General features: G+C 43.7%; 1 protein-coding gene across 1 annotated transcript in view; it reads right to left on the bottom strand.

The window, feature by feature from the left end:
- Positions 1-1,290: 1,290 nt before the first annotated feature.
- UMODL1 (uromodulin like 1) overlaps positions 1,291-21,895 on the bottom strand; it is a 53,877-nt gene continuing 33,272 nt past the window's right edge. The window contains exons 14-21 of the mRNA XM_017810883.1: positions 16,163-16,376; positions 12,748-13,193; positions 11,327-11,469; positions 9,928-10,164; positions 8,911-9,070; positions 6,117-6,204; positions 3,633-3,840; positions 1,291-1,952 (exon numbers count right to left, since the gene is read on the bottom strand). Coding sequence (XP_017666372.1) covers positions 3,653-3,840; positions 6,117-6,204; positions 8,911-9,070; positions 9,928-10,164; positions 11,327-11,469; positions 12,748-13,193; positions 16,163-16,376 — 1,476 coding nt within the window. The 3' untranslated portion in view covers positions 1,291-1,952; positions 3,633-3,652. The remainder of the gene's footprint in view (positions 1,953-3,632; positions 3,841-6,116; positions 6,205-8,910; positions 9,071-9,927; positions 10,165-11,326; positions 11,470-12,747; positions 13,194-16,162; positions 16,377-21,895) is intronic.

Here is a 21,895-nt window from a genome sequence, read left to right as displayed (position 1 = left end):
GTAAAGACTAAAAACTAGAAAAATATTTGTAACAAAATAGCTTATTCTTTCACTGTGTGCAGAAGGCAAACACATTACATGTTTGAGAGAAAACTGAGCAAAAGTTGAGAGACTCCTACATAACAAAAGCTAAGGGTTATTTTGAGAAGTTGTGGACTCCCCATCTCTGGAGGTTTTCAAGGCCAGGCTGGACAGGGCTCTGAGCAACATGGTCTAGTGGAAGGTGTTCCTGCCCAAGGCAGAGACTTGGAGCTAGATGGTCTTTAAGGCTTTAAGGTCCCTTCCAACCCAAACCATTCTATGATTCTACATTCATCAGACTCTAAGACTGCAAAGATAATTTAGTTTCACCAATGACAACTAAATTATATATATATATATATAATATATATATATATATAATATATATATATATATAAAGATCTGGTATGGTAGCAAGGACAAGTCAAGTCAAAGTGTTTTTATCCTTACACAGTCACCTGAATCTGAAGCCCAATGCAAATGACTAACTCTGAAATGTGAAATGTATTTATATATTTAAAAGGTGTACATAAAACCTCTAAGATCCATTAGTATCACCTTTTGCAAAATGTGGAAGTCTTTCACCCCGTTAATCTTATTACCTAACAGAAATTGGACTAGGGGGATAGAAAAGCAACTTTCCTATTCTGTTCTGTACCAAAAAATCAGCACCTAAGTGCTATGGCTACTAAAAGTGTTCATGCCTTCGGGTTAAGGACCGATTTCCACTAAGAATTATTTATAATGTTGTCCACTGGTATTGAAGAGGAATTAGTTTGTTCACTATAAATTGATGTGACCCAGACACAGCAGACTGTCACTGTGTGGGAGGAGCACACGCAGCAAACAGAATAAAGGGGAGGTGGGACAAGTTACACCACCATTTCACTCTCCATCTTCCAACACACTCCCTGAAGTGGAGTTTTGGGGCAGCAGAGAAGAGTACTCCAGGAAAGAATCCTGCAGGAGATGCTTACTGTGTGGAAGTGGCTTTTGTTCCAGTTTATCCAGGTGAACAAACTGTTGTTGTACCCAATGGAGTGTGTAAACTGAGCCTTTGCTGCAGCAATAATGGTCTTGAAGCCAGGCAAAATTCAGCTCAAATATATAAACTATTCAGTTATAATTGGAGTGCTCTCACTTGTGGCTTGACTGTACAATCATTATGGTCTAATTAACAGAATACACAGGTACCAATTGACTTATCTGGGCTGCCAGCAGGAAAAATCATGGGGTTTTTTTCCTCTTCTCTTTTTCCACTGAGTCCTTGTTGATTACAAAATTTACAACCAAATCTCAAAATCAGAGTGCTGAAGAACACTCTGAGCAGGTTAAGCCCCAGAATCACAGTCCCTTTTTCTTGCTTGGTGGCAAATCCAATGCTTGTTCTCCAGGTTCTCAGTATACTTAAGGGGTTGCACAATTAGGTCTTCAACGTTGTTGCAGCTCCAAGTTTCCACCTCACCTTAAGTAAACAGTGAATTACAAAGCGAAAAAGAGATTTCTCTGCAGGTTTGATGATTCACTTCCTGGAATATTTATAAAAACATGCAGCTTGTCAATAGTAAGGGCTCAAGTGATGCTGAGATGGGCACATCGTGATGTGGCACAGTGGGAGAGCCAAATCTTGGAATTTTAATAATGAGGTCTTTGGTTTTTCCCTTCTGTTTTATCCATGGAAAAAGCTGCCAAAATTCACTCGAAGCTGGAGCTGTAGTCATTAATAGTTCTTAGGACACCAGGGAAGAGCCAGATTGCTAAGAAAAAAAGAGGAGGGGGGGGAACAGAGGGTTTAGAAGCCCTTTATGTAGGATAATAATTTGGAAGGGTCAGTGTTGCAACCCATCCAGTCCACTACTGAGGAGAGCAATGAAAGCCAAATGTTGAGTGAAGACAAGCTTCAGTTCTCCACGTGATGAGATATGATCCCACTAGGAAAAAGAATTAAAACAAATTAATCATGATTGAGAAATCAAAGAAAGTAACTTTCAAAGAAAGTTAATATATAGGAAAGAAGAGCTGAGTAGCTCCAGCTTCTAAAAGGAGCCATTAGCTGAAACTCCAACGTGGTGTGCAAGCATTATGAGCCTGACAATATCCTTTATGCTGCACTCTGTTTGCACAACTCCAGAATTCCCATTACTATCAGGTGTTGTAAACACCCACGACCACTCAGGAGAGCAGGGTGATGAATAAAAGGCAAGCCATTCTTCTCTCTGTGGAGAGACTCAGAGGCTTCATATTCTGGTTTTATTTTAATGAACCTCAAAATGCCCTTTATGGCTCCATGGTGGGACTTGCGTCACTGATGGAACTGTACAGCTGCTGGAGTTAGTCCAAGGAGTCCTGGGTATCATCCCTTTGGAATCCCAACAGGTAGCCCTGCCCAGCCTTTGGGAAGCCACCAGAGCATCACCCTCACCTGCAGCCACCTCCTGGGAGCTGCCCACAGATGGGCGTCACAGAGAGTGTGATCAATGTGACTGTAAAACTGGCAGACAATGAGCTACTGGTGACTGCTATTCAAGATTCCCAAGCTGATAGCTGGGGTACAGTGTTCCCTGCCCTCTCTCTGTGATTTATATCAAGCATTATTGCGCTGGGGTGAATCGAACTAAATTATCTGCAAATACCATCATGACGAGTCCAGTAAAATCAGTGTAGTCACGGCAGCTGCACTGTCATGCAGGAGCCCTCCCCCCAGGAAAGGGTTGCTGACTAACTCTGGTAACAATGTCAAACAAGCCTGTTTCCAGGAACAGAATCTAATCCACGGTAAACATCCTTGAGTTGTGAAGTAGTAGTAATCATGGGCTGCCAGCAGCAAAAATTGTTTCTTTTTTCTCTTCTCTTTTTCCACTGAGTGTGGTGTTCTTTTTCAGCCTGCCAGCTTTCTCACCTCTCTCTCCTCCTCTTAAAGAGGCAAGCAAGCCAAATGGTGGTGAGCTGCTAGAACACACTAATTTTTACAGAAAAAGTGCTGAACCCTATGGTATTCTGGGAAAGTGTTAAATTCCCAAGTTGCAGAGACAGAATGTGTGACAGTGGTTAAGTCTCCTCAGAGCTATCTTTTCAGACTCTGTGCAGGCACTTGTGTGCAGTGTTCATGCATCATCAACATTTCCAGCTCTTTATGTTTAACATCCCACTATTTTCTTGAAAAATATTTCTTCCAAACAAACAAACAAACCTACCAAAACTCCCCAAGCTATTGCAGAAAGGGAAAACTTCTGAAGCAAGTTTATAAAGAGAATGCTAAAGTTTGTCTCCTTTATTATGCCAAACCATTGTCCAAAACCAAAAGTGATGTGCTTCTTTTAGGGAAATGGTTATTGGTGTTCTTTTCAAGTGGTGTGTCGTTTACTCTGCCTGAGATGGAAGCCATGAAGGAAGATGAAGAACACAATGCTGCCTTCCTCCTCTGTAGTCCTGCAGCATTTGAAAACAGGCAAGAAAAGTTTCTTTCTTCCTTCTGTGGCCTTCACCCACCGCCAAAAGGAGAGCAGGTTCAAATACTCTCAAATAGAGGATGGTCACCTACAAGTATTTCAGCATTCCAGGAAGGAGATAAACAGCTAAAAAAAAGTAACTGGTCATAATTCAGTACTTACACAAGGTAACCTGAGGATCTCTAATCGTAGAACACTTGGTAGCTGACGTTGTCAGACTTGATTCTGAAGTTGTATCTTCTCATCTTTCGCTGGTACTGGAAAATGAGAAGGCTCACAACTCCCAGCACAAACCCAACCACAGTAAGGGCAATGAGGATGATGTATCCAACTCCCATTCCAGCCTCCTTTTCCCTCTTCAAATCAGATGCTAAAAGAAAAAAAAAAAAAAGAAAAACCAAGAGGTGCAAGAAAAAAAGCTTCGAAATCCTTGAGTATTTTACTGGGGTAAAAAAAAAGCCTTTCCTACAAATTAGTCAGTAGAATCTGCCAGCACAGAACTGTGATGCAGTAGTGTATCAGCCTCTTGGGGAGGGTGATTCTCATGGAAAGGTCATGAGGACAGTCCGTGTTCTCCCTTTTGCATACAAGTGTAGAGTCCCTGCAGACATGAGTGTGATTTTCAGTAAAATAAGAATTAAAGAATCAACACTGGAGACTTTTTGAAAGAAGAACCTTAAAGGCAAAGCATTCTCCCATCTCAATCCTGCCTCTGTTCATCTGTGATTCTTAAAACCCACTTGACTGGCTTTTATCACATATGTAACTCTTCTTCAACCACAAAGTATTTAGGAAAGGATTCTCCATGTGTACTGTGTCAAGGCTTGTGTTGCCAACTGTCTCCCGAGGCACCACCAACCATCAACAGAATGTGTTCTGGTTTAACTTTAGACACTTCCATGTATTTGTCCAAATCTGCCAGAAGATACCCCTCTCCCTTTAACATTGTGCCTCTCTTCCTGTTTGTACATGTACTTATAATTCATTCTTGTAAAGGCTTGATGCGCCTACAAAAAACATCTATTTGTGTGCTTACATTTTCAGGACAGCACTTATTTAGCCAAGCACTTATGTGGTACCTGAGGTACACAGAAGGCAAATACTATTGTGTTCATTCCTGCAATTACAGACAAGATTTTTGGCCAAAGGGCACTGTTGGCAGCCACAGAGGTGTGTAATAGCTGTGTCCAAGCTACATAACATCCAGGGCATCATTCCTTCAGGTCAAAGCAGTGCTGTACAACATATTCAGTATTATTTCTGAATTTCAATATGAAACACAGGAATAAAGAAGAACATGCACAGTGGAAGTGGCAGCCTGTATCCAGATACAGACAGAACAGGCCTTCCTAAGAACATGTAGCAGTGGCCTTTGCTATGGAATGTGGCCAAGTGTAGGCAGAGCAGTGAGAGCTTTTTTTGTGTCTCTTTTGTTATTACCTGGCATCATAATTCATGTTTTCTCCTTCAACACAGAGATGCAGATCACTGTCTAGGTCTATCCTCACACCTAAAATGAGTTGTGAGTGTCCAAACTGCAAATAGGAGACGACCTTTAGTAGTGCCACCTTTGCCTAGGAATCAGTGCAGTACAACCCAAATAAAACTCCCCTCACCAGAGGTCATTTGGGGAAATGGCCATTTTTCAGTATTAGAAAAGCACTGGAGTCTCCTGTGAAAAGGATTGTGAGAGCTGCTTGTCGTAAGAGCTGAAGAACAAAACAAGCTGCATTAATAGCTAATTTTTTTTAAAAAAGAACTAGTTCAGAAATGAACACTGAAGGCCTATTCGAACAGACCAATATTTGCATGTAATGGAAGAAAAATACAATATGCTAAGTCAGAGTCCATTTCTAGGTCCAAAAGAACATTGTGAACTCTCTATTCACAGCAGCCACATGTTAAAACTCTGATGCTGGCGAGCCCAAATACTCTCAGAGAGTGTTTTAGATTAATAAGTTATGAATGCAAGTGGCTGGAGGAGGCCTGATGACAGAAAACATCACAGATCACAGGTGCCCTTGAAAACACCACTCAGAATGCAGAAGGGGCAGGTGCATAACAAGTCAGACCTTGCTTGAACATAATGCTGGTGTTTGCTCTCTATTAACCTGTACTGCACCTCTCCTCCAACGTGCTGTGCATCAGCTGTGCTCTCTGCCACTTCCCCTCGTGGCAGTAAAGGAGCCAATGCCAGGGAGTCAAAGGAAACATGACAACAAAATCTCTTGCATCCTCGGATATTGGACTTCAGAGCTCAATACAATTGCAGACCAACAGCAGGGTAAACACTTGGAAAAACGATTGCAGTCTGAAAGACTGAAGCTGCTTTCACACTTCACAATTGAAATTGCTGTTTGATTTTGTGGTTGCTGCACTTGCTGCCCTGTGCAAACAGCCACACAAAGCACTGTATCTTCCTTTCTACATTCCCTTGACAACCTGACAGTCACTTCACCCAGGAGGGCACAGGGTTCTCCACATTGCCACGTGGCTTCAGCAAGAACCCTCGATCCTCAGGAATATATGCAGAGGGGCACGAAAACCTTGCATCACAGGTCTTCAGCTTCCTTTGCCAGTAAAAGGTGATCTTGAAATGACTGTTATGTGGTGTCCCTTTTTTGCAAGCATCTGTTCAGAACTCACCAGCTGCTTTACACAGGGGTCCCCAGGATGTTCTGTGTGTAGCAATGACTTCTCCAGCCTTCAGGAACCGAACCATGGGGTGGCATCTCTGCAACAATCAATTCAAACTCCAACAAGTAATGTGGCTTACTTAACCAAAAATACAAAGCCTTCTGATGAGCATGTGAAAGCCCAGTGCTATTCTCACTCATTGGGGTTTTTGTTTCTTAATGTTGTGCTTTGTTCAACTGAAATTAGCACCAAAAGGAAGTTCAAAGGAAATGGCGTTGGTATGAAATCTGTAATTGGTCACGCTGGAAAACACTGCTGTGAACAGACATTTCACACAGACAATCCCTTTCTTTTTGTTAACTTCCTGTTTGTTTTAAAGAAGCCTTATGGGAGAATAAACTTATCACTATTTCTACATGCCAGGGTTTTGCAAACATTTTTGTTGGGGTGTTTCTACTGCCCATGGCGGGCACGGCAGATGCTAAAACCAGCACCACCAAAAGCAGAGGCAGCTTTCAGTCCTTGCCAAGCCACGTGTCATTTTGGAGCTACACACAGCTTCAGTGACATGTGAATTAATAATCTGGGAAACTACTAGTTTGAAAGCCCTGCCCTGTGAAATGCTGGGGATCAGCTGCTTCAGCTCTGTGTGAGCAGCACTTTCAGAACACGCAGCACACTCATCCTCTGCACACTGCCTCGACAGCACTATTCACTTTGTTTGCCCTAAGGGTCTCTGATAGGAACTGCAGCCTACTGGAATTATTAAAAAAATACTGTGGCTCTCCTGTAAGTGCACATAAAACAGAGATACTGCAGCATCATACTTACAATCAGCAAAAGAAAGCAGGGAATTGCAAGGGTGTCCTACCAGTTTATATATACAAGAATATGTTGCCACTGGTTACACCAAAAATTCTCTACAATCCAATGCCAGAAAGAGTGTCTTTAGCTGGGTCAGTCCCCAGAAAAATACCCATGTGTCTATGACTTTGGTCTACCCTCAAATAGCTTTCCCAGCTGGGTGGATCCATTAGAGAATGTGCTCATGTAGCTGCTCCCTGATGGCAATGATTTTGTGGTTCCACGTGGCCACAGAGCAGCCACGTTCCACCAGACACCACTCCTCGTTCAAAGTCATATTTCTTACTCATTTCTTGCTACATTGCTCCCCAGCCTATTTCTTTTTAGTCCAAACTCTAGAGCACCTTACTCTCTTCCACTGAGAAAACAAGGGGGAAAAAAAGACAGAGTAAGAAGAGATAATAAAACATGCAACTCCCAATTTTGTGGGTAAAGAGCTGAAGCAAACCTGACCTCAAGCAAGTCAATACTGCCTGAAGTAACAGATCAGAGGATCATGTCCCAGACCCTGGGCCCTTTCCCAGCCATCTTACACTATTTCCAAATATACCCTCTTGCTCCAGTTTTCCTTGATCTTTGCACCTTCTGCAGCTCCCACCACCTTCTGTGTAAAAGGAAAAGGTCATCCTCATGTAGAGGTGCCTAATGCTTGTCTTCTCCACATCACAGTTTGGTCTCAATCTAAGATAATGAATTTCCATGGGGGTAAATTTTGCATAGGAAAAAGAAAAATGTACATATACATATAGATATATGTGTATAGATAGAGATACAGATATATTCCTCCTCAGCTGTGCAGGGCACAGTGAATTCAGGGAGGGCAGCACCTCCTACAAAGAAAGGCATAGACTGGCAGTTGCTGAACCACTGATTTTTAACATGTATATTCATATTGAACTGCAAAAATTGGAGCCATCTTACCACTGTCAGTCTTGTTTCCTGTCCCTACTTTATTTCTTTATTATTTATTTATTTATTTATTTATTTATTTATTTACTAAATCTGGAGGAAGCTTTATACTTAGAGAAAGGAAACAGGTATCTTCTGGTAGCCACTTTTAATCTTTCAGGAAGAGATTGTTTGCTTTATAATGGGCTGAAACTGTGTTATTTAGAGCTAGAGGAAAGTGGTAAACAATGGAGGAACACCAAACTGCTAATGAAAACATCCTTGATAGAAAAAGAGCCAGGAAGGTTGGCAGAAGAAGAGAATTCCCAACTGTCTGCTATTAAAAAAAAAAAAAATCATCAGCAAAACGTATTTTTTCTTATTTGTATAGTAGCAACACTGTTTTAGATAAAGTTATGTATCACTTACTTGGAAGTAAAGAGAAACAAAGCAATGCTTTGTAGCACAGACAATTAGAGACTGAGTTCTTATCAGAACACTGCTTTGTTTACTGCTTTAAAAAGCAATGAGGCTCTAAAAAACCCTAATATACTCTATTAGAGTCACAGACCTAGAAACTTAATGCCACTGAGCTTCCTGTCCTGGCACCTAAAGTCTCAGCTGAAGCACCAAATCTCTAGGGGAAAAGAAAAAAAAAAATGACAGGAAAACATCCTGAACCCATTTACTCTGATTTTTCCTGCTGACACTGCAAGCATGGGTGCTCACTTTTTTGTGTCATGTCCATCTGAGCTGATACTTTTCTGAACAGTCTAATTTCCAGCCACCCCTCTGCAGAGGAGGAAGGTCCAATTCTCAGGTTCCCCAGTTCTGTGCAAGCTCCATGATTTTAACTATGAGCATGAGGAACAGGAAGAAAGGCAGACACTTCCACATGGTTGTAGTCCTTCCCCACTCCTTTCTGCCCCCGGTAGAGAATGAAGGGAATTTCAAGAGCTATTTAAACCCAGTTTGGAAACATTACTCCTTCCATTCCACTGAAGGACAGAAAAATACATATTTTGGGGAAGAAAAATAGCAAAACACTTACTGTCCTGCAGGTTCTTCCCAGTGTCTCCATACAGATACGAATTCTGCAGTATAAGTAAACCACAGAATTGTTGACAAAGGAAAAAATTTTCATCTTAAACTGGGCTTTGCTTGAGTTCCCACTCTCTAGCAGTGTGGTGTATGTATTTGGGATGGGACAGCTGAAAAGGAAGAGAAAAACCAGACACAACAGATAGGGCTAGAGAAGGCAAGCTGTGGCTATAGCACATAAATTGGGTTCTAAGGCCTTTCCTTCCTTTAGGAAGTCACAGTCAGACCCTTCATGAAACAACTCTGGCAGCACAGTGATGATAAGGGGATGTTTGCTGCTTATTGTCACAGTAACCAAACAGAAGAGATTTGAGAAGTGGTCAGAGGGTTGGAAAATAAGGGAGAGAGTAGCAGAAAGAAGGATTTAAACTTGGCTTCACCGAACAGAGGTTGAAAAAACATCCCATTAAAAGGAATAGGTTTTGTTACTGAGCAAAAGGATTATTCTGTATTTTAAGGTGGCAGGTGAGCCCAAGGAGTATGACATTGGGGTGACATTAGTGATCCAGACAGGAACAAAGCTCCTCTTTTACCAGAGGTTGCATTAATATCATGTGTGAGGGATTAGCTAACCTATTTATTCATTGATGAGAGGCATACAAGCTCTTGGTAAAGCTGAAACCACAAGAGAAACCTCTGAACCACAGAGAAATAGATAAAGCACACATTTTTTCCAATGCTCTTTCACTGCTGACTGCCAAAATCACCTTCAGGTCAAAAGTACAATGCCTTGACAAAACTGTAGGGAAGACAAGGAAGCTCAAACAATTATGACTTGGCCCTTTGAAAACCCTTTTCACACCTACTATTGTTGTTCAAAGGTGTGACCAGTCCAAATGGAAAGGGAACATGTACATGAATGACAAGAACACACATAAAAGGCATTTAAAATGTAACACATTAGCAGTCAGTGCCACTGGAAGATCTAAGGCATGGCAGATGCTATTTGTAAGTGGTATTGCTGTACCTGTTGCTGACAAAAACAAATGAGAGGGGATCCACTGAATTATTAGTTGGAGTTGCCCAGCAGTCAGTGAGAACCACCTTGAGCTTGCTGTCCCCTCTCTGGATCCCCACTTCGATCAGCACATCATCACTGGCAGAGACACTGAAGTTCTTTGGTATTGGAGAGTTCCCAATAAACAGCTGCATTTGTGTTCTGAAGTGTCCAGATCCATGCAAGTCCTCAAAGATGGTGTAAAGTCTGAAAAATCAATTAGCCTCCTTTAAAGACCACAGATTTTACTGTATGCTTCTGTACCTCATAAATCAGTGGCTGTTTCTCCACCTCTTGAGCATATAAATAGTGAAGAGTTATCTGCAGTCCAGGGTGTCAGGACACTCTTCAAAAGGAAAGGAGGAAAATGCATCCAGTTGGGAAGGCAGAGAGCATGGAAACAGGAGTGGGAAAATCCAAAGGGTGGAATGTCTCTGCAATACAAGCAGGGCAGAGAGAGAGATTTGAGTGCAGCAGAAGGGGAACAAGACCACGAGGTCTCTGAAAGTTCAAAATAAGGACAGTAAAAGCTTAGTGCAGAAGAGAAGAGCCAAAAGAAATTATAAAGGACAAATCTGAACTCAGTAATCAAAATCTGAATCCCAGAAAGTGAGGGGCATGAGAAAATTATAGAGCTCAGAGAGAAGAGGCCTGACAAAGACTTTGCAGGGGAACAGAAAGGAAAATGTGATGTCTGGACAGGGTTAGGAAGCAGAAGGTGGATTTGGTGTCAGTAGGTTAACCATGGTCCTAGAGGAGGTGCATTTGTATGAAGGGAGGACGTTCCCCATCAGAGTAAAGCTTGTGCTGCCACAGTTTCTGTGAGCATGAGCTTGATTTTCTGTGACGTGTGGATTTGATTGCATCTAACTTGAAGATGGGGCCTGCCATAAAAACCCCTGTAATTTGCATTATGTGTCTTCTCTTTTTCCAAGTTGACCAAATTAGGATTTATGGGGGTTAACAATTGCCATTCTCAGAACCCACAGAGGAGTCTGCAGGCCCACATCAGGTAAAAAGATACGTTATTGATATGTTCCAAAAGCAGGAAAATGCTGTTATTGCTACGTGGGATTGCCCAGGAAGGCAAAGAGAAGTGAGGAATTCTGAATTCCCGAGCCTGCACCAGTGCCTCCCAAAGGTTTATTTCCCTCTCAAGCTTGTTGGCTGCTGGATCTAATGGCACAACCGGTGGAGTGGGAGAGAAGCACATAGCAGGAATCTCCTGAGCACGGGACTCCCAGGATGGCAGACTATTCAGCATTGCAAGTACCTTCACTGGATACAGCTACAGCCCCTGGGGATCTTTACAATGCAGCAGCACTCAGCCACACAGCAGCGTTTCAAAGCAGAGAGAGTTGTTACTTACCCTTCTGCAGTGTACCCAGAGGAGGCCAAGACATCATTTTGAAACACACAGTGAATGGGACTGGCAACTTTTAAGTGGTGGATTATTCCCTGAGCAGGAACGTCGTTCCGAAGGATGGTTTTCACTACAGTATTAGTCACGTTCTGCAACACAGAAGGAAAAAAGCACAGCTTGTGAACATCAGTGTTTATAGAGATACAGCAGAGCTACAGGTTTACCAGTGTCAAATGCTCAGGTATTCTCTATTCTCTTGGTTACAAAAATCACATTAAACCTCTAATATCTTTGTTGCTGTAGAGTGAGACAATGAAAATCCTCCACTCTCCCTCACTTTCCTTCGTATCATGTCACAGAATCATAAAATCACAGAATTACTTGGGTTGGAAGGGACCTTAGAGATCATCCCATTCCAACCCCCTGCCATGAGCAGGGACACCTCCACTAGACCAGGTTGCTCAGAACCCGATCCAACTTGGCCTTAAGCACTTCCAGGGATGGGACAATGATCCTTCCTAAGCAATGATCATTGCTCCATTGTACTTTGGTCTGGTCTGAGCATAACCTTTGGTTTGGGATCCAAGGAGGTAGCCATCACTCTCTGTCCCCACTACTGGTACCAACTGAAGTATTTGTCAAAATGAGATGATGAAATTGCTTTTAAGAAAAGAGGAGCTTCTGACAGCTGCAAAGGGAACCCAGAGGGAAGTGAGTCTCAGTTTGGAGAGACTCTTGGAGAGCATTCAAAGGAGGACAAGGATGATGGTGAAGAGCCTTGAGGGGAAGCTGTGTGAGGAGTGGGTGAGGGCACTTGGTGTGTTCAGCTGGAGAAGAGGAGACTGAGAGGAGACCTCACTGCAGTTACAACTTCCTCAGGAGGGGCAGAGGAGGGCCAGGCCCTGAGCTCTGCTCTGCGGGGACCTGGGACAGGACCCGAGGGAATGGCCTGGAGTTGTGTCAAGGGATGTTTAAGTTGGATATCAGGAAAAGGTTCTTTACCCAGGGGGTGGTTGGGCACTGAACAGGCTCCCCAGAGCAGTGGTCACAGCACCAAGGCTGACAGAGCTCAAGAAGCATTTGGATTATATTCTCAGGCACATGGTGTGACCCTTGGGGATGGTCCTGTGCAGGGCCAGGGGTTGGACTCGTTGATCCTTGTGGTCCCTTCCAACTCAGTACATTCTGTGATTCTGTGAGTTTTGCTGCCTGACCTCAAAGACTCCCCTTCTCTTTTGTGCTCGGTCCCCATCCCAAACAGAGAGGTAACTTTCCATCACAGGAAGGAGGTTTCTATCTCCAAAGGAGTTTCAGCAACTGATGGACTGTACACCTAACTAAGGGTCTGCCACTGCCTCTCCCCTCACCACCCCCAGAGATAAAAGTGCTCCAGAGTTTCTTTGCACTCCCTGGCTCAGAGGACTTACAGTCTCCACCTCGGTGCTGCAGTCGCTCCATCCTGCCTGCAGCACAACGTGGGTGCCATTGCTCCTGCTCACATTGCAGTGAGGCTCCCCCAGGTACAGGGAGGCTTCTGGGATGGACTCCTGCTGTAAAAACCTCTTCTGGATGGCCAGGACGATCTTCTCAATTTCACAGAACACGCTCACTGCGTCTTTAATGGAAACCTCCTGGGCAGATTTGGCAAGGGGGGCTGGAGATGCTTGAGGAGAAACATCAGGAGTTGACACAGGATCCTTGGTGAGAGGAGGCAGCACCGTGCTGGAGAATGTGGTGTCCTCCAGAGCTTTGTGCTCAGCAGCAGAGAAGTCCAGTGAAGCAGGGGAAGAAGTTTGCAAAGATGTCACAGATAAAACTGTGTTGTGCAGGGGTTTCTTATCTGTCACTGTTGCCTTCTGGCTGATAGGAAGTGCTGAGGAGTGCCAAAAAAATAAAGGTACTGTTGTAATTTACAGGTTGATTTCATAAGTCAAAAGCAAACTCCAAGGAGGAAACTCACAGTTACTGGCAGGAAACTAGCTTCTTTTGTTTTTTTAACCTGCTCCACTTGCTGCCAAAGCTGTGGCTTTTTTTAAGAGCCCCAGAGACACACACAGTGCCTGTCAGTAAAGCTCAAGTGCTTTATTTCCTGACAGCTGCAGTAGTTAGTGTGTAAAACATGTATATACAGCTTTTGGAAGATCAGTGCCTGCGAGAGATCCCCACCTGCAAGTGGCTCAACAAGTGTTCATATGTTTTTGCTTAGTACTGCAGGAGACTCCACAGTTCTGGGTGAGGTTAAAAAAAAATGGCACCATTTGTGACCAGTTGTTACCCAAGAAAATATGACCTTGAGCACTTGGAAAACCCATTTTGGGGGAAGTGTGGGACAAACCTCATGTAGCAGACCCACATTGCCCATTTGCGTCCTGAGAGAGAGAGTGGGGAGCTGAACAAATGTGTTGGTAGCAATCTCTAATGGTTTCAGGAAGAAAGCAAGTGGAGAAAAGGAAGGGAAAAAGAAGCACAGGTTGAGGTCAGTGTGCCTGTTGAACACCAAACATCTAGCACAGGCTCTGGGGTTACCCTGTGGCTCTTTGCTGGTAGAAGCATCCTAATTATTCATCCACCACTGACTTAGAGACCATGAAGATAATAAACTCCATTTGCACTGAAACACAGAGGATGTGTCTCATTGCACAAAATTTCTCTTAAATACTTTTAGTGGCTTGAACATAAAAATAGCATCTATTTCCCAAGCAACATGTAAAATCTGTACACAAAAACAAACACACACACACACACACATATCTATATCTATATCTATCTATATCTATATCTGTATCTATATCATCTATATCTATATCTAATCTGTATCTATATCTAATCTATATCTATATCTAATCTATATCTATCTATATCTATATATCTCCTTCTGAAACTCTCCACCTTTCAGAAATGCCCCAAATGAAAAAGTTATTGATTTGAGCAAAAGAGGAAGAAAAATAAAAGCCTGAGCTCTTTCAGAGCTGGATTTCACAAAAGTTTAATATGACGTTATTATCTTAGTTAAAGAAAACTGAACTGGTTGGTGTCAGTTGACAAATCGATATGACTTCAGTGACAGAGTTCCTTATCAACGTGGTTACAAAAGCAAATATAAATTGTTGAAGAAGCCTAAGAGAAGGAGCTTAAAGACCCATCAAACACCAGCTAACAAATGACTTGGGGAAAGAGAGAGGCCAGATGAATCAATTCGTACCAAAAGGAAGTTTGTAATACCAACATTTCCTTCCTCCTGCCATACAGAGGTCAAGCCACCTATCTAGTACTTTCTGTTACCTTCTCTGTTATGTTTTCTGTCCCCTCCTTGCTCGTGCATTCATCATAATCTGTTGGGTGGTACATTTAAGCAGAAGACAACACTGGAGAGCGTAAAAATGAAAATCTGATAGTTCTGAAGCTGGAGAATAGTCAAATCACCAGGGTGTCACGATGAGATCACACCTCTTAGGTGTGATACCCTACTCTGTGTGTCAGGCAGCTGCCTGGTCTAGGAGAGGTGGGATACTGGAAGCACAGCCTAGAGGGAAAATTGCAAGGCACTGACAAACCCGTCCAAAAGCTGGGCTGCCAGTGATGCTCAGCTGATATTTAAATATAGGCACACTGCTCCTGTCCTCCTAAACTGATCAGCAGCCCAAGGGGATGCTCCTAACCCAGAGGCTTCCTCGGTTATTCCCCCATTTCACACTCTTGAGGAGGTTGTTGGGAAATTCCCAGCATGAGTGAAGCTGAAGAGTTGTGTGATTGGTGCAAATCACCATCTGGTTGCTTTCCTAATTTTTACCTGGCCAAAATTTTCACTTTTGAAAGGCAAAATATGCTTTTACTTCCCTTTCTCTTCCCAAGGTCTAAAAATAAGACCGGGTAAGGACATACCAACTTAGGTGGTACTCAGAAAGCAGCACCTGCTCTATGGGGACTTGTCCCTGCAACAAACCATTTGTTTTAGCACAGGTTCAAGGGGGACAGGTACCCTACAAGCCCCACCATGAGATAGTTGGGATCCTACTAATTAACAGGATTTGTAACTTTCCAGATTTACAGCTGTGAGTGTAACAAGCAAAAAGGATGCACAGGGCGGAGCATAAACATGTTTCTGAAGTAATTTTGCTTTAGATTCTAATTGACAGTTTTAACAATATTCTTGGGACAAATGCATTACGTCAAGGATACTGTATTTGGTATTTTTTTCAGAGCTAACTTGTGAGTAGAATTCAGCAGCTGTTAGTCAAGAGACTAATATTTCTTGTTACTTACTTAAATTATATATAAGGGAAAGGAATTGTACAATCAGCCATCGTGCTGGTCTTGGCAACGTGTGGGTTTTCACCTGAACTCCCAATCCACAAGTGTGTGAGGAAAACATGTGCTCCCAGTAAAGAAGAATTCACATGTTCATTTATTTCTTTCTTGGGGTTTCTATCACATGCAAAATTATCAGTGCAAAGCAGAGGGCAATGTGTTTTTCAATCCTTTTAAACAGAGTGTGGTTGTGTACAGGGACCCATTTCCACTGGTAGTTTATGGACCCTAAAATTTGTGACCAGTGTATCTAACATCCCCTTACCTTCTTCTCTATAAAATTGTTTCCAGATACAGACAAAAAGACTAGTTGGTTTTGTCCTTTTGGATCAGTGGTACCTCATTTCCTATGTCATCTATTGATGTTATGTGAAAAAACTGATTGGATGAATAAGCAGGAGCAATATGAGGAGAGAGAAAGGCTTTTCATCCACCTGTTTTACATAAACTTTCACTTCAAAAGATTCAGATTAATAATAGGCTTTATCATCTTTCTAGTTCTGAAGAACTCTTGGGACACAAGCTGCTCCTTACCCTTTATGGAGAGGCTGCTCTTGTCAATGGTGAAGTAGGAGCTGTGTTCCAAGGCATCCCGAAAAGTGGTGATGACACAGTGGATATCCACATCTTCTGCAACCACTAAATTGAAACCTACCACCGTGCTGCCATTGGTAACACCTGTTATCAGCACTTTAATCACACCAGCATCCACCTGCTGAAGAACATCGAGGGGCAGAGATTTATGTACCTGGAACAAAAACAAAATGCACGTGGAGATGGATACATAGGGGCAATTAAATTTTAGGCTCCCAGAAGAGTATTAATGCATTTCAACTGTGCTCCATACTCTAGAAGGAAGCAGCAGAAAATTGACCTTTTGCTTTATAACGTTTTCATTCTACAGCAGCTGAAGGATGTGGTGTATATTTAACCACGAATATTAAACAAGCCAAGCAATTAAAATATCTCATCTGTCATTTGGCACTGGTCCTTGCCCCTGGTAACAGAAAGGGAGGGAGGAGGCTGCAGGGGAGTTCCCATGTTCTGCCTCTCAAAATGCCTCCAGGGAGAGGGGGAAATCCAAAATGAGGAAGAGCTGCCAATGGAAGTGGAGATGCTCTTGACACTCCACACTTCATATATCTCTCAGAGGGGTCCCCCAGCCCAGGTATGTTACAACTTACAGCAGACCACCCTCAAGCCTTTCTTCACATCTGATTTCTCACCAGAGCCAAGCCAATAACACCTCTTTTTAAGTGGCCAGAAGCAGGGCAAAGAAAACAGAAGGGTGTTTCTTTTCATCTGCTCTGCCGAACAGTTCAACCTCCCAGTCTTCAATTTGATTTCAGAAATATTTCATTAAAGTCTTCTGTGAGGAGTGTCATATTTTTTTTGCAAATTCTGACTGTCATCAGGGCACACAGGCCCGACTCTTGATCCTCCTGGAGAGCCCAAGAGCTGGGCTAGGAAATGACTCTGCACTATTTTAAATAGGAACAGCCAGCCTCAAAATATAGCAGCACCAAATCACTGCTGAATTTAGGTCAGTCTAGAGAAATCAATAAAATAGGTGCTCACAGTGGGCACAGTCACCTTGGACTTCACTGGTGGCCCAGAAAAGAAAATGCCACCTTTTTCAAAGTGCAGTGAGCCTCAGTCATGACTTGTCTGGGCAGCTCCAAAAGCTGCCTCCTTCACCATGCTGGAGAGGAAGATGGAATTCTTTCTGTGGGATGGGAAAGCACAGCCCTGTGTGAGGGTTTGCATCAGCTTGGCTGCTCAGCCTTGCCACTGCCCAGCTCAGATGGAGCCACCAACCCCTCTCAAAGAGCTAAACAGGCTGCAGCTTATGCTCAACCTCTCCCCTTCCCACCCTCCAAGGCTGGATACCTCTGGAGGGCAGCCAACCAAGGGAACATCTCCTCTTCACACAGGAGAGCACTCCATGGGATAGGGCACCTGGCCTTATGCAGGAGCCCAAAGAGGATGTACAACAGCATTTGCACTTCCAGCATCATTCCCCTTCATCTCTAACCCCAGCACCAGCCACAGGAGAAGCAGACACAGGTCAGATGGCATCATCTCATGGGAGCAACACCAGACCAGACACAAGGCTAATTAATATTAATTCAGCTTTAAAGGACATTTTGAGAAAACATCATACACAGAAATACAGACTGTTTCTGAGAAACTCACTATGAAAAGAGACTGGTAAACATCCACACATTCTCACCTCAGTCCTTTTCCTTCAGTTGCCCAGAAAAGGGGCCTGATGAGACAGCACTGGACTTCCCAAAGGAAAGCAGGGAACACACACACAGAGGTTTGCATGCCATCTAACCACAGGCAGAGCACGTACCTGAAGACCAGGTGCCTGGGTAAGGCCAGACTGTGTGATACCATCCATCAATGTCCTGAATTTTTCCATTAGAGTTGTATATTTTCTTCTCTCCCTCTCTCCAGGAGATGCTCACAGATCTTCTGTGTTTCTTAATCTCCTTCACATGTGTCTGGGAAGTCTTTTTAGATTCTTTTACACTTTACAGGTAGAAAGTGCAGCATAAGTGGGACATAACTTTCGAGCCTGCATCAGACAGGCAGTACAGGCTGTTCTGAGCTATCAGCATTAAAACTGCACTTAGAAACTGCCATCAAGAGTGCAAGGGGACACTGTCCACAGCAAGACAGCAGCTCCCAGCAGCACAGGAAAGATAAATCCCGTAGTGACCCCATCAACCCTCCCGAGCCTGGGGTACACACAGCAGCCACCAGCCTCAATGCAGGACACAGAGAGATGGAAACAGCCAAAGAAACATCTACATTTTTTTGTGATTTCTCAGCATATTTGCTCTTTGCCTTCCCCCTCCAGTGGCTGTCAGGCTCCCAGGAGAGGGAGGCACAGAGTAGGAGGGCAACCTCACCATAAGGTCCAGACGAGCAGCACTTGGCCCAGGTCAGAGCTGTGCAGGAGAGTCACCTCTTCCCCACACCTCACTTTGCTCTAGGCTCTCTCTTTAGGGTACATCACTCACTTCCCTTCCCATGCTCAGATTTCCAGGGAATTAAGGGGCTGGGTGGGGGCTACACTGCAGCCACCTCTTCTTCCTCCACATAACTTCTCCAGGAAATATCTGGAGCAGGAAGGTCGGACTTCAGCCATGAGTTTAAGGCAGAGGTCGTGCCAGTGGTGTAATGATCAGGGCTGCCAGCAGTGGCTCCTGCCAGGGAAAGCCCTGGGAAGAGGCAAGGCAGGAGTCAGTGCTGGGAGCCAGCAGGAGAAGCAGCCTTGTTTCTCTTGCGTCCACACGCAGAGCTGGTGCATTTTCTTCTGGATTATCCCAGGTGATCACAGCTTTTGCACACCTGTGTGCCCTGCCTGTTGTGCATTACCCAGCCCTGACTTGCCCATTATCCATTATCCAGCCCTGGAGACAGCCCCAGGATTTGCAGGCACACTAATTTGCAGCCCCTTCCCTGAGTCACTGGGGCTGTTGTGTGTTGCATGTGCTGGGTGGCAAAGTAACATTGCACAGAACAAACCCCCTGCATGCACCTGGAAAGGGCTCCCATGTGCCTGCAAATCCCACATAGCAAACCTTGCAGTGCCCCATGGGGATGGAAACAGCTCTTCCCTATAAAAGCCTGGGCAGACCGTAGGTTGTCCTTGTCAGACCCAAAATCTCCCATTTCACCAAGCTGGGGGCTTTGGGCCCCTTCTCCTCTCTCTTTCTGCTGTTTCACAAGCAGGTACTGAAAAGTTGGAGGTCAGCCCTAAGCTTTCATCTTTCATAGCTTTTGTCTGAACTTCTGGACATGGAATACAAACACCTGTGACATCCTCTTAGCCCACCCCGATTTCATCCTCTTTTCTTATCTATCCTGAAAATTTTATTTTTTCAGTTCTTCCTTTTCACAGGATCACAGAATCATTTAGGTTGGAAAAGAGCTCCAAGACTGAGTCCAACCTTTGATCAATCCCCACCTTGTCAACTAGACCAGAGCACTGAGTGCCATGTCCAGTTTCTTGAACATCTCCAGGAACGGGGACTCCACCATCTCCCTGGGCAGCCCCTTCCAATACTTAACAACCCTTTCAGCGAACAAATTCTTCCTGATGTCCAACTTGAACCTCCCCTGGCACAGCCTGAGGCCATTTCCACTTGTCCTATCAGTGTTTCCTGGGAGAAGAGCCTCGCTTCCATCAGGCTCCAACCTCTCTTCAGGGAGTTGTAGAGAGGGAGAAGATCCCCCCTGAGCCTCCTTTTCACCAGGCTAAACACCCCCAACTGCCTCAGCCTCTCCTCATGTGACTGACTCTCTAGAGTTTGTTTTGTTTCTGTCCTTATTCCTATTTTTCCTCCCAAAGCAGATCTCGCAGCTTTAAGTGTCAGGGGACATTCACTGTACTTGTGTTTAGCCACTAGGTGACACTACAAAACCCTTTATGCAAAAGGCTTCAGGATTTCACAACAGGTACCACACCCCGGGTTATCAAAACAATGCTTGATGAAGGAGGGCTAGAAGAAAAGAGGAAAAAAGAGAACTTTTTGGAAAGAAGTATTCAGTACCCTTGGGCATGGGGTTTTCTTATAAGACAAATTATCTTTGAGTCTGTCATTGTATCTACAATTTCTGTAGCACATAAAGGAAACCTGAGCAGTGGCAGAGCAGGAGAAATCAGAATGCCAGAAGAGTCACAGAAAAGGGAGAGAACATGAGCAAAATTAACACCAGCTCCCTTTCTCAGGCAAGAAGAACAGGAGGCAGGTAAAGTCCGTTTTCAGGGCCAGGTGGAAGTCACACTAAACCAAATTTAACAGGATGGAAAAGGCCAATTTATTTATTTATTTATTTATTTATTTATTTTTTAGGAAAAGGGAAGTGGCAGACCCAGGCAGCCAGGCTTACCCCAGGGATGGCTGTGGCATGTTTGGTGGGTTTTCTGGGAGCACCCATCCATAGGTCCAGGGAAAATGTCAGCAGCCACTGAGGAACTTAATGCACCTCATTGAATGTATTTTCAATTCAAACCTTTTGTTTTTCCTGATCCATTTTCTTGAGGACAAGCCCTAGTGCCATGATATTCTTCTTGGCTGTTTTCAAAGACAGGCTGAGCACACTCTAAGAAGATTAAAACACTCCCTCACCCTCAGCTATGTTGTTTTTCAGTTGCATTGCAAGGAGGATGGTGAAACTACCCTGGACAATGACAGTGCAAGTTGTCCCATCAAGGTTTTACCTCCTTCTGATCTACACATTATTTAAAGGATGATATTTCCATTTGCTGTACTGCCAATTTAACCACATGGCACTTAAGTGCTGGGGCTAAAGAACATTATACACATTAGGATTTATAAATCCTCTGAATTGTAGATAGTGATTCCAAAGAGGTTTTAAAAAATGTCTCAGGCAAAGTGTATTTAACAGGAACCTGATAGTGCTTTTAAAACCCGTAGAACTTTCCTAACTCACTTTAAAGGATCCATTTCTGGTCCTCATAACCTGAAAAGAAAATCTGCAGATCTTTCTGGTCTCCTAAACTTCATTTCCTTTGGCTTCTGAAAATGCAACATTTACTATAATATTTGCTATAATATTTTTTGCCATATCCAGTAGCTATGCAACTACAGACTATATAGAGTGGCTTAGAGGTGGGAAGGAATCAGCACTGACACATCTCACCAGCTGATCCACAAAGCTGGAGCGCTGGAAAAAAGGAATTAGTTATTTACATTACAAGTGGTCATTTTCTGCCTGAGCCCTTGAGAACCAGGTAAAACTGACACAAAAATTACTTTTGTTCCTTTATGCCATCATTTTACAATTTTTCCAAGCATACTTGCAGCTGTGATTTTCTGGATTAAAGTATCTGACTGAATGAAGAAAATATATTAATTTTAGTCCGTTTCAACACTACGCTGTTCTGAAATAGCCCCGGGGCAGAATGTGATGCTGAATGAGAGTGAGGTCAGTGGAGAATTGCTCCCTTTTCACTTTGGTAATCATGTCACTCTGCTTTTTTCACTGTTTTCCTGATGTGACAGCTCGGGGGCCGGAGCAGCTCCATGAAAGCTGTGCTGCGCTAACACATCCAGAAAGGTGCAAACCAGCAACGGCCACTGGGAAGCTGATTTGATATCCAAGAAGACAACATCATGCACAGATCAGTGGACCACCCTTTCCCCTCCTTGCAGTTGTCTCTGCCCCCACGTTGGCCTGACCTCTGCCCCAACACGCGCTGCCGTCGGTGCACCCGCTGGGTTCAGC

Source organism: Lepidothrix coronata, unplaced genomic scaffold, assembly GCF_001604755.1.
Source record: "Lepidothrix coronata isolate B3197 unplaced genomic scaffold, Lepidothrix_coronata-1.0 Scaffold30, whole genome shotgun sequence".
Taxonomy (NCBI): domain Eukaryota; kingdom Metazoa; phylum Chordata; class Aves; order Passeriformes; family Pipridae; genus Lepidothrix; species Lepidothrix coronata.
This window is presented reverse-complemented; position numbering and strand designations above follow the sequence as displayed.